At 42.2% G+C, this 12425-nt stretch overlaps 1 protein-coding gene across 4 annotated transcripts in view; it reads right to left on the bottom strand.

Annotated features, from left to right (window-relative positions):
• SIK3 (SIK family kinase 3) overlaps nucleotides 1-12425 on the bottom strand; it is a gene marked incomplete at both ends in the record, with an annotated part of 236833 nt that overhangs the window by 15814 nt on the left and 208594 nt on the right. For 2 of the 4 annotated variants that reach the window (XM_080719989.1, XM_080719991.1), the window contains 6 exons: nucleotides 3631-3774; nucleotides 5986-6056; nucleotides 9718-9873; nucleotides 10111-10264; nucleotides 11811-11920; nucleotides 12041-12118. In XM_080719989.1, the coding sequence (XP_080576115.1) occupies nucleotides 3631-3774; nucleotides 5986-6056; nucleotides 9718-9873; nucleotides 10111-10264; nucleotides 11811-11920; nucleotides 12041-12118 (713 nt within the window). The remainder of the gene's footprint in view (nucleotides 1-3630; nucleotides 3775-5985; nucleotides 6057-9717; nucleotides 9874-10110; nucleotides 10265-11810; nucleotides 11921-12040; nucleotides 12119-12425) is intronic. The other 2 variants (XM_080719990.1, XM_080719992.1) reach the window with 1 other exon arrangement.

Here is a 12425-nt window from a genome sequence, read left to right as displayed (position 1 = left end):
CCTGTCTCTATGGTGCCTTTAGAAACCTAAAATTCACTATATGTCCCAGATTTCCCCACAAAATAACTTCTATATGACTGGAGCAAAACTATAGTCAGCTTTGTGGTCAAAGGTCTGGCCTGGAACTCATAGTTCTGTGCTAGAAAAGAGTGGGTGGAGGTGGCGGGGCGGGGGAGGAGACTTCTGATCCTTGGATGGAGATAGCACATTCTTAAGGAATGTGCGCCTCAAGATCCTGCACGTACCTCATGAACACAAATGAGGCTGCCTCCTGTGAATGCTAGGTTCTCAGAGCAGCAGCACCCACCCGGCCTCCTACTGACAGACGAATCATGTGCTTTACCTTCAAAGATCCCGCTGCTCAATCAGAACACAGGCAGTGTCTTACAGAAAGAAAGAACAAGCGATTGATAAGGAAAGCCTAAGATGGCATCAGGGTTAGAAGCTAACACCTGCACTTGTTACCTAATCAGAAAGAGATGTTTATGGGTTGAGGTAAGCAGATAAAAGACTGCCAAGGCAGCATTCCAGTAGCTGATGGGAAGGGTCAGGGTTTCAGGTCCACAGCAGAGATGACATTACACTGAAATGAGGGATCACCTTGCCAGTTATTCAACTTGGACTGAAGCAGAACCGTAGCTAAGGAAGCAGGTTAACAAGCGAGTTCAAATACAAAGCAGACAGGGAGGGACTCAGGAGAAATGATGGCTATGCAGAGATGTCAAGAGAATTCTGAGCAGGTGAAAGCCCTTTACCCTCTCTTTACTAATGAGGACACATGTTTCAAACTCTCCCTGAAGCTTGACACAGAATTGAGCTAATGAAATGAGGGCACACATATATTTGTTTCAGTAACACAAAAGACAAATGATTTGGAAGACACAATCCAGAACAGTGATCATGAAAGCTGAATGCAGGAGCATGTGCTCAAAGCTTCTCTTTTCTGTCTCTACTTCTGATATATATATATATTCACATATATAATTTTGTTAAAGCAAGCATTATTTTCTCCTGAAATGTGACTCCTATACTTTAAATATTTTTGGATTTTGGATAATGGACATATTTCTCATTTATTCAGAAAGCTGTGTTCTTGAAGCAGTCCATAGTCCTTCTGCACAAAAGCCATGCTCTCCCATCAGAGTGACATCTCAGGTCCAGGTATTTCATGACTTTTTCAGAAGCTCCGGCTGGGAAGAGACTGATCCTCAGGTCAGACCAGCACAGTAACTTCACAGGAACAGTTCTGATGGAGTTGCTCATTTTAGAAGCACTGAGTCAAGTATCAATTGTGCTTGATTTTATTTTTATTAGCAATCATGTTCAGTTTTAAGACAGCCTCACTTTAGGCTGATATTCCCACCACATTCTTCAGAGACTCGAGTCTCCACCTGGATAGAATCCATCTTTAGTTCAATTTGTTTTACTTACACCTTAAATTTTTAAAAAAATTTAAATTACATACTTCTAGGAGTGTCTCCATGTTGGACTTCATCTATTATGCCCCAGAAGAACAGATATATTCTTTAATCATTTCCTCCAGGAAAAAAAAAATTCAATAACCTATCCAGCCCATCCATTTTCAGTGTTTTGTGGCCGTGAAAAGTTCCTCTTTTCTCCTGAAGACTAACTTCAAACTATTGTCTTGCATATTCGTATAATCACCCCACCGACATGTGCTGAGTTTAAACATATCCCACCACACACAATCTGCCACTCACAAAGCATTCATCTGCTTCTAGTTCCAACTGCCTTGGCCACAGAAACCCTTGAAACACTCTATCAAGAGTGTTCACATGAAAAACAGACAGCAGACAGGCTTCTAGAAGGTATGGCCTCGACAATGACTGCAGGCAGAGCAGATATCACAGAAACAGAGCTGGGGGCCAATGAAGCTTTCTGTCAGTAACAAACGTCCACAGAACAGAGGGTCTGTGACAAAGGCCAACATGGAAATGTGCTGTCATGTTTCTCTGAAAGAGTAATTCCTGAAATTAAACAAAGATACCTGAAGGACATAAGCTAAAGAACAGACCCTGATGAGGGAGGAAAAATTCAGTGTCAGATTTCAGGGAAAGAAAAGATGGAGACAAAGACGTGATAATGTATCTGTCAGGTGTAAGTATAGAGCCCAAAGTTATGTGAAGATAATTTATAGGAGAAGGATAAGGCATCTCTCCAATGATCACTCATAGTGTTTTTGATGTGCACCAACACATCAGGAGATATCATATACAGGTCCTGAGAGATTTTCATTTGAAAAAAACTCTTTCCATGCCATCATTTTTTTTTTTTTTTTGGTGGTACTGGGGTTGGAACCCAGGAGCTTTTTACCTCCGGGCTATATGCCCATACCTATTTTTATATTTTTTATTTGGAAACAGGGTCTTACTAAGTTGCCAAGAGCCTCACTAAGTAGTGAGGCTGGCTTCGAACCTGTGCGATTCTCCTGTCTCAGCCTCCCAAGCGTGGGGATTACAAGCATGCGCTACCACGCCCGGCTTCCATGCCATCAGTTTTATTTGATAATCTTCATACTTATTACTCTTAACACATCATTTCTGCTACATTAGTCACAGTCATTTATAAAAGCTTATCTTCTTTCTTCCAGACTTCCAACGTGGCATTAATTATGTCCTGGTCTGCTCAGAGTTCACCTGTTTCGTCTGATTACATGATGCTCAGAGAGTAACAAGTACAATTAAAAAAAAATGCCTCAACAGTGCCGTGTGCCCTGGTTCCAAGATTTCATAACAAGCTGCATAGGCACTGAATTTCCCTAGAAGCTACTTGCTTTTTGACTTTCCCAGTAAGACTGCTTTTCATTGTGCCCCTCAAAAGATGCAAGTTGAAATAAGCTCAAGCAGTCGAATGTTGACTTTGAACGTGTGACTAGAGGCAGCTTTAGAATAAACATGGTTAAAATTTTTAGCCACAATGTATTCACAGAACACAATCACAATCTTATTCTAGCAAGGTGCCATTCCCTTTATTTCCAGGCTAACTTGGACCCAAGGAAGTTTTCCACATCAGCAAAGTTAAACTTGTTTTTATTTCTTCAAGAGAATGAATTATCAATGTAACAGAGACCTAGAAAAGATTCTGCTCTCAGAATATTGAATGGATGACTTCTTAAATGTGTTACTCAAAGGGATGCAACACTCCTGGCTCTACATATCACAAGAGCTATACCTTCCTCTGTATCCAAGCTTATTGTTCAATGGTACCCTGATATGAAGTGCTCATTATTTTGAGGGTGATGAATTATTAAAAGTCAAGTCTACTGAAATTACTGCACATTCTTTTATTTCCAGTTGGTCTTCTGAAAGCTTCACTTCCTTGAAGGTCTCAAGTTCAATTCACCTACGAGTCAATATCGAGGACTGTGGGGATCAGCTGCAGACAATAAACAGGTCTGCAAGGTAATGGGAAAGAAGAATTCGCATTGCTCCAGGGTCCAACAGGAAACCTTTGCCCTGTGCACTGCATAGAACAAGGATCTGAGAAGAGATGTGGGTTCAGGATGATAGCTGGTTTCTATCTAAAGCTAGTCATCACCACTGGGAGACTAGTCAGAAGGGTGCCTGTCCTGTGAGCCTGAAGGAGCTCACACTGCCATTGGCTACTCACCGATGCTGATCAGGTACCAGGTGAGGAGGCCAGACCCGGGAACGGAAAGGCTGCTGTCCTAGCTGCCGTTGTAGGTCCGGTGGGATCTCAGCTGTAGGGTTGGTCATGGCCAGTGTATGTCTTTTGGACCTATTTGCCAAGTACCTGCAACAAGCAGGAGCACATTTCATAGTAAAAAAGACAGACAGAAATACTCCTCTGTAAGAAGCAACAGAAGTTAATCCAAAGCACTCAGTGAACAGTGCCAGGGCTCAAAAAGGGCTCCGTGGCAAGCAGATCCCTGACTGGATGGAAACAAAACATGACTAGCTGGCCAACAAAAGCTGGCTTAACACTGAAGCGGCTCAATGTTGGATTGAGCAGTCACTGAAGAGAAGAGAAAGCAGATCTGGCTCACAAAGAGGATCAGTTTTCCTTACTTTAGTCCACTCAATGGAAGAATTTATTTTCTGCAAGTTAATTTCATTCCAAATTTCTGAAGTACAAATCAGAGGAAATGAGCCCTGAGGTCTATCCCTAGAGATGAGCCAAGAGGGATATTTAGAAGAACTCCACGTCTCTTGTCCCACAGCACTCAGGTTTTGAGGCTGTCCTTACTATAGGTCACAGAAAACAGACTCTTCCATCCAGAGATGAGTTCCAAAACCACCTCTTTCCTCATGCTGTGACTGATCATCAGAGAAGAAAAACTGATGCTGTCCCCAGGGGACCAACATTCTGTGGAGGATGAAGAAATAGAGCCATATGGAATATTTAGAATTGTTTTAGGGGGAAAAAAGCAAGGCAAGGAAACAGAAGGGTTTCAAAAGTCCAAGAGTCACAAGCTTGGATGATTGTTCTCTGAAGATCTTCTGAACCCACACTTGGTCAACACCACTGGCAAGATACCATTCCCTTCGTCTGGGTGATGGCTCCCGCACCGCTGCTGCTCTTCTTGAGAATGCATAAGAGAAGCTCTACTCCTTTCCATTCCATTAAAAATGATGGACATTATACTCTTTCAATGTTTGTCTAAAGAAGAAAGAAAGTGGAGCTGGAGGAAGTAAAGTCCAAGACAAAGAAGCTAAAATAAAATATTACTGTCTCTCTTAAGGTGGGAAGGCAGTGAATCTCCTCATTTCTCATCTTTTCATGCCACCATTTGCAACCTTATATACTCTGTGATCAGCAAACTACAGAAACAATAGCATCGTAAAAAAAACCAAAACACATTATTACAGTTTCTTCCCATTGGCTAAGCAGTAGAAGAAGCTGGCCCACCTGCCAACACCCCTCTTTAATATAGTTTTCTTCCCATGTGGGTCCAGCTTCCTTTTAAATAGTAGCTCTTGTATAGAACTTAAGTGTGTTGGGAAAAAAGGTTGGAGGAAAGTTCCGGCCAGCAACTATCAGCTTCTTAAAAATGGTTTGGTTTCCTTTTAACTACCTTGCCCATTTAAGCTAAAATCAGTTAACAGACTGTAATTAGTGGTATGTAAACTTGCCAAAGAGTAAGCCACCAGTGATTTAATATTCATTTGATAAAGACACCCAAAGTTTCCCCAAGAGCCCATGAAAACCATTTTATTTCAACTTCCCTTAGAGGAAAACATATAATCTTGAAGAACACCTGTATTTCTGGGAAAATACATGCTGGATTCTGGTAAAACCTCCCTCCCCGGAAAATAAGAAAGACAACTCCCACGAGGGGGCATGCAAGGAGCTGAGGAGCAGCGCTAATGAACCAAGGTCAAATGAACAGTACAGCATGCCTGATGGTCACTGCCGTTCTCTGCGAATTAGGCATCTCTCAACAAGGTTCTGCAAACAATGTGTATTTGCATCTGTCCCTGGCCCGAACCCCATATTCTTTTTTTTCAATATCTCTTTGTTGGTACAAGGAAGTGGCAGAAACACACAGCAAACAGTACAAGAGGTATTCATTCAATCTCCTGGAAAGGTAGAGTCCATGCCAGAGGTCCATGGCCAGACTAGCTAGGATCACTGTCATCCCAAATCTCCAATTCTTTTTCAGTAAACAGTTCTTGGCAGGTAGGAGTGGCTTTGTGCCTTGTGAATACTATCAGAGTTGCAATATGAAGTCGGGGGCAAGGAAGGAGGGAGGGAGGAGAAAACGTTCTTATAGTTATTGCTGTCACTTAGGGGGCTTCCAATGGTGCTTACAGAAATGAAATTTTCTGGGTAGTCTTCTGTTACTTCCATGTGGGGAGGAACATGCCATCTGGCTTGAGCAAAGAGACCACACACATGTTGAAGCTGCACTGCACCACCTCCCTGGGCAGAGGTGACCTCTCGTTGGTTGCAGGGGGAGCCTGCCCAAGGACGTTCTGCAAGCACTGCCAGATGTCACATTACCTCTGCACAGCTTCCTGATCTGGCTCCCCATCTGAGCTCTCCTCATCCACAGGGGTAACTGCTGGCACTGCCTGAAGAGAGACAGGAAGGAAAAGCTCAAGGTGGCAGCTTGTTCCGCAATGGCTCTTATGCTAGTAACCAGGCTTGAGGCAAGATTTTCTACAAAATTCCTTTATTTGATAAACTTTTCTAGAATCCCTAGGTTATGTGGAACTTTAATATACCACTTTTCCATTTTTACCTTGTGCAGGTGATATTAATTTGGATTTCTTCCTCTTATTCTTCACTCATTCATTCATTCGTTCATCCAACAAATAGCTGGATGCCTACTATGTTATAGAGTAAAATGTAAATTTATAGATAAAGCTTGCCCTCATTTTAGAGTTCAGTGGAGGATAGAGACAGACAGACAATTAAAAAGCATGACCAAGTTCTTTAAATCAACTAAGGAGGGTACTTGAGAATTAAGGAGGGCATTCTGCAGGAGGTAACTTCTGATCTGAGACCTGAAGGCTGTCTAGGGGCTTGTCAGGCAGAGGACGAGGGTCTGAGGTTTCTAGGCTGAGAGAAAAAAGAAGGCTTGGAAGCATACAGGGACCTGAAGTACAGTAGAAGACTGTTTACCTTGAATGTTGATATCTCAACACTAGGAAAGCATTATGATTTAACAAATTTTTTTAAAAGTACATTTATATACATAACATACAGCTATGTAGTTATAATTCAGTGCTTTAAAATGGTTGTTACCCACCAAACCATAGAAGTGAAATGAGAATCACCACAGTGCAGGGCCACTGTGCCTGTTTATTCCCACCTGCATGCGTACTGGAATGCTGGACATCCTGGATAGCTACCCACCGCCTGATGGCTCACTTAATCACCATGCCTCAGGCACTAGAACAAAAACCAGACTTCATTTATCACAAAAGAGCATTAAAAATGGATGCTAATTACAAAGCAAATAAAAAACTTGTGAAAATAATTCCATTATGCGAATGATTCCAGGGTGTCCAGATCCTTCACTATAGTTATCTACAAGGGAAGTCAGGTAGGAGGTGGCTGCAGCTGAGGCTGGGCAGGAACACTGACTGGCCAGTTACAAGTGGCTTTAAATGTCAGATAAAGAAGTTTATTTTGAGAAGGGCAGCAGTGAATCACTAAAGGCTTAAGCAGGGACATGAAATTAAAAGATCTGTACTTGATAAAGCTAGCTCTCTTGGGCTGCAGAGTGAAAGGGCTGGTAGTGGGGATCAGGAGACAAGACTGGAGGCAAGGGAGCCAGTTAAGAGGCCATTGTGCTCATCTAGGCAACGGAGGGCAGTGACCTGAGTTAAGGAAAGGGCGGTGGAGATGGAGAAGTTAAGATATCCAATTTACAGGCATTAGACAGCTGATTTGATAGAGGGAATATGGGAGAGGGAAGAGTTAAAGATAAAATCCATATTCCTAGCTTGTATAACTCAATCAAGAGAATGGCAGTACCATTCAGGGTTACCTGAGGGAGGAACAGGTTTCACAGAATCATGGTAAGTTCATCTGGGGACATATAGAATTAAAACTGTGAGTATTTATAAGAAAAGCAACTAATTCTATACAGTGGGCAATTATACACACAGCTGTCTAAAACCCAGAGGAGTATTCTGAATGGAGAATCAGATGACAACTGAAATTATGGGAATGGACAAAATCATGCAGGGAGAGTATGTGAAGTGGGAACAGGGCTTAAGCTAAAACTCTGGGTTTTGTCAACTTCAAGGAACAAGCAGAAAGGAAATCTGAAAAGGAGAGACAGGAGAAAAAGAGTGAGCTGGCACAGAAGCCAAAAAGAGGAAAGTATTTCAAGGAAAAGAATAGTCAACAATGACTAATAGATTTGAGTTGGAACATTCAAAAAGATAAAGACTAAAAATGCCCACTGGATTTATCAACAAGAACTTGTTAGTGACCTTGGCAGAAACAGTTCTAGTGGACAGAGTAAGTCACCCCATCTCCCAATATTCCTAACCAATATTGATTTTGCCAGTGCCTGAATACCTCTGCCACCCAGTAGTCCATGCTATTCACTTTGGCAGATTCACACATGGTCTTTTATGCTGTTATTCAGTTATTTCACACAGGTTGATCATATCTTCCCATATCATATACTTAGCATAAAAACAACTATGGTATATAATTCTTTTGTTTTCTGGACTGTAGTGTTTACTGAAAAGTATGGCCCATGGACTCATGCCAGTCCACAAAGTATTTTGTTACAAATCCATGATAAGGAAAGTACAAAAATCCAAAGTAAGCTTCTAGACACTTTTGTAACAATGGCATAATTTTGTCTATTAAGTTGAAATAAAATTGCCTTATATTTTTTGTGTTTATAAAATTTCATTTTTAAATGATTCACTTTCATTATATTCTACAAAGGTCTCAATTTTTGATGGATTGAAGGAGGAAGAAAAGTTCTAAGCTACAGTTTGGGAAACACTGCCCTTTATGAAACATCTCTTAACTGGATTTTATGAGAATGAATGAGTAAATGAATGAGTGACCTATAACAACAACAACAACAAAAATAACCAGAAATAAATGGAACCTGGGGAGTGGGGGTTATGGTAGTAGGGATTGAACCCAGGAGCATTTTACCTCCAAGCTACATCCTCATCCCTATTTTATTTTTATTTTAAAACACGTTCTTGCTAGGCTGATGAGAGTCTCATTACTTGCTGAGGCTGTCCTCAAACCTGCAGTCCTATTGTCTCAGCCTCCCAAGTACTGGGATTATAGGCATGTGCCATTGGGCCAGGCTGGTGTGGGATTTTTGAATATGACCATCATTCAAAAATAGTGTGGATGGAAGCTATTCAGGAGGCTGATGCAATAGGACTGCAATTTTGAGGCCAGCCTCGGCAACTAGAAAGATGATGTCTCAAAATAAAATTAAACAAACAAACAAAGGGCTAAGGATGCAGTTTAGTGGTAGAGCACTTGCCTAGTATGTACAAGGCCTTGAGTTCAATCCCTAATTGAATGTGTGCGTGCACACACACACACAGTGTGATCGAGAGATATCAACTGATTAAAGCCAAATAATCAAGCTGTATCAACATTTGAGGTTGTGCTGATAAAAGGAGAAAGGGTTGGTGAGATAGTAATTTGGGAAACCTGTCTAAAAAACAATTACAAAGAGCACAATTGAATAGCTGCTTTCTGTCAGGGGCAATTTCTTTATGAGGCAGTTCCAAGTTAGGCTTCTTATACCTGCCTCAAAGCTGCAGGAATTCCACTGTATTTTACTAGGGTGTCTGTAAGTGGCCCACTGAGGTAGAGGTGCTTTAGGAGTTGGATTCTGGGTAGAAATATTTTGGTGAAGTCAGTCAAAAATAAACACTGGAAAAGTCTACTAGCCTGAAGAAATGGGAATACACTGAGCATCAAAAGAAAGAGTCACTTCCACTGACAATATATGTACATATGTGAGAATACCAATGTGAGAATGTCAGATTTATCCTGTAGGGGAAGGGGGGAGTGAGGAGGGAGTTGAGGAAGCCCACCAAGTGTGTATGTCTGTCACCATTACTACCAACAACTTTAGCTGTGAGCTATGATGCACCAATTAAAAAAAAAAATGTTTGGAGAAAGAGACAGTTCAGACACTTAGGTTAGCTCTGGACCCACTGAGGCCCATGACCCTCTTATCAAAGGCCCCTGAAAAGGTCAGCTGGGTGCTGTGCTGCTACTCACTGGTGTCATGGTGACAAGTGGCGAGGGTCCCCGTGGGCGCTTCAGCAGCTGCTGGGCATGCAGTTGGATGTTGGCGCCTCCATCTGATGCCCTCCGGCCAAGGGGGCCCATGCCATTCAGCAGCTGTAGGGTGGGTGGCTGTAACAGAGACTGCTCCTGCCAGGGTGAGAATGGGCAGGATAGATTAATGAGATGGGGGTAAAAGAAAGGGGAAGAAAATAGCAGTTCTTAAATATACAAAGAGTAAAGGGCTCTTTGAACACGATGAAGACTACAGAAAACTATCCTTCTCTACAAAGTATCTCTCAAACCCTAGAGAAGGTCCTTCAAAGGCTCTCAAAGGAAGTTCAAGTTTGTTTCTCCTGGGGAAAGCCCTCTCCCGTATCCAGGTACCTTGTACTCAAGCTGCCCAGTTGGCTGCAAGTTTTGCATGGGCAACAGGTTGTGCATGAAGTTCATGTTAGGGGCCACCTGCAGGAACGGAGCCTGTGGGTTGACGCCAGGGAAGCCAGGAAGGAGCTTCTGTAGATCTTCCATAACTTCCGTGCTGATAGAAAAGAGAAAGAAAGAGAAGTGCAGTTAGTATTCTTACTCAGAAGTGCAAGTCCCCAAACTGATGGCATTGCTAGGTTCTGTACAGTTTTGCTTTTTTTACTTTCCTACTAAATTTGTATTTCTCTCCAAGACTCCAAAATAAACAGATGCCTAATGCATGAATTTGACTCTTTGTCATTTTACTACTTGGGATTGGAGGGATCACTATTCTTTAGTGGCCACTCATGTACAACCAAAAGCTCTGAGCCAAAAAGAAACACTGGCATGAGTCCAGTTCAGGTTTTCAAAGCTTGGAGGTGAACAGAAAGTCTTTGAAGAACATAGGTCATTACCAAGACAATAGCTGCCTAAAGTAGCAACTGATTCATCAGGGAAAGAATGCAATTACCCTTGTCAGCGCTGACAGGACAGATAAGTACTGGATATACAGTGCTGTCATGCTACAACGGTAGGTTTTACAGAGGATTTAAAAATAAGAGATCTTTCCACTCACGGTGACCCAGGACTCCACCCCTTTGCAGCTGACATATTCTGTGGAATCAGAATGATCCCCCTATTGCATGTATGATTGTAGGCAGAGAACAAGAATGAGAGAGCAAGTAAGCCAGCAGGAATGGGAGTCTTCTGGAAATTCACTCAGACAAAAGAGTTATTTATGTAAGAAAGCCAGCTTTGCCCTTAGTTGAACTCTCAGGAGAACTCTTGCCAAAATCTTCCCCATCCTTATTCAGTGAAGAAAACATTCAGAGGTAGGCCGTATTTAATGCTGTAGAATAAAAATGGAGCATGCTGGCCTTCGGTCTTTTTCCCCAGGGGGAAGGCATCAGGGAACACTGTCAAAGGCAGCTTTGGGGAAACACTTTGGGAAATTGGTGTGGTTTTAATTTCTTGTTCACTTAGGTTTTAACTATCCAGTTATATAAAGTACATCATATCAGTTGTCCTCTCTTCCTAGATGACTCTTGCATTCCAACAAGGGGCAAACATCTCTAAAACTTAGACAAATTTTAAGGGCACTTCTGTGTGACTTAGGAAGACTTCAGTCTTTGAGGGCATCACTTTCCTCTCCCAACTGTTGTGATTAATGGGCAAGATGGCTGCTAATAGCTGACCAGTCACTAGAAAGACTTTGTGGTTTTTTTTTCTTTTTAGGGTACTTGGGATTGAACTCAGGGACATTATCCCTCCAAGCTATACTCCTAGCCCTATTTTATTTTTAATTTGAAACAGGGTCTCACTAGGTTGATGAGCGTCTCACTACGTGTGGAGCCTGTCCTAAAACCTATAATCTCCCTGTCTCAGCCTCCCAAGTGCTGAGATTACAGACATGCATCACCATGCCTGGACATTTTGTCATTTTTTTTTAAAAAATCAAATCAATTTGGATCTACCAGGGCATGTGATGAGTTAAAACTTGTCTTGGCCACTTATTTAGATCTCGTTTGGGGGAACATCATGAAGTAAGAAAAATGCATCATGAAAGCCAAGTGGGAATTCTTTGCCTTAGTGTGGGACAGGGCTATGGTCCAAGTACTTACCGTGGGTCAGCCACACCTACTGTGTGCCTCCTCATTGACAAATAGCGGACCAATGCCTCAGGGGAAGGCTCTTCACCCTCGTCACTGTCCAAGTTCACTGTCCCATCCGGCTGAGGTTGGAGGGAAACACAATCAGTGAGGATGAGAATTCGAAATAAGAAGGAAGTAAAGGAAGGGTGGCTACGGGAAAAAAAGGTTTCAGCTGACGACTATCAGAAGTTGCTACTTGCCTCCACAATTTGGTTCTCTGGGTTGATGAGCTGCACCTGGGGAACGCTGATGTTCATAGCGGTGCCTGCCTGCTCCGCCTGGAAAGCAGTACATACACATACATCCCTTAAACACTAGGGGAAATAGCCATGGGTTTTCAAAGTAGTGTTGACTGTTAGTCTTTGTTTCCTCTGCCCTTAGAAGCCACAACAAGGAAACATCCTTTAGAGAGGACAGTATCTCCCAATGATTAGTTATTTCTTAAAAAAAAAAAAAAAAGGAAAGAAGAAAGCAATGACTGTTACCATTGTCCTCTCTGTCAAAGAAAGGTTCAGATCTTGATTGGCCTCTGACAGAGGTATGGAAGAACAGGAAGCTCTCTTGACTCGGGGTTGGTGAGCAACA

This window comes from Muscardinus avellanarius, assembly GCF_963383645.1.
Source record: "Muscardinus avellanarius genome assembly, chromosome: 1".
Lineage (NCBI taxonomy): Eukaryota > Metazoa > Chordata > Mammalia > Rodentia > Gliridae > Muscardinus > Muscardinus avellanarius.
Note: the sequence above shows the minus strand (reverse complement) of the source record. Positions and strands in the feature narration are given on the sequence as shown.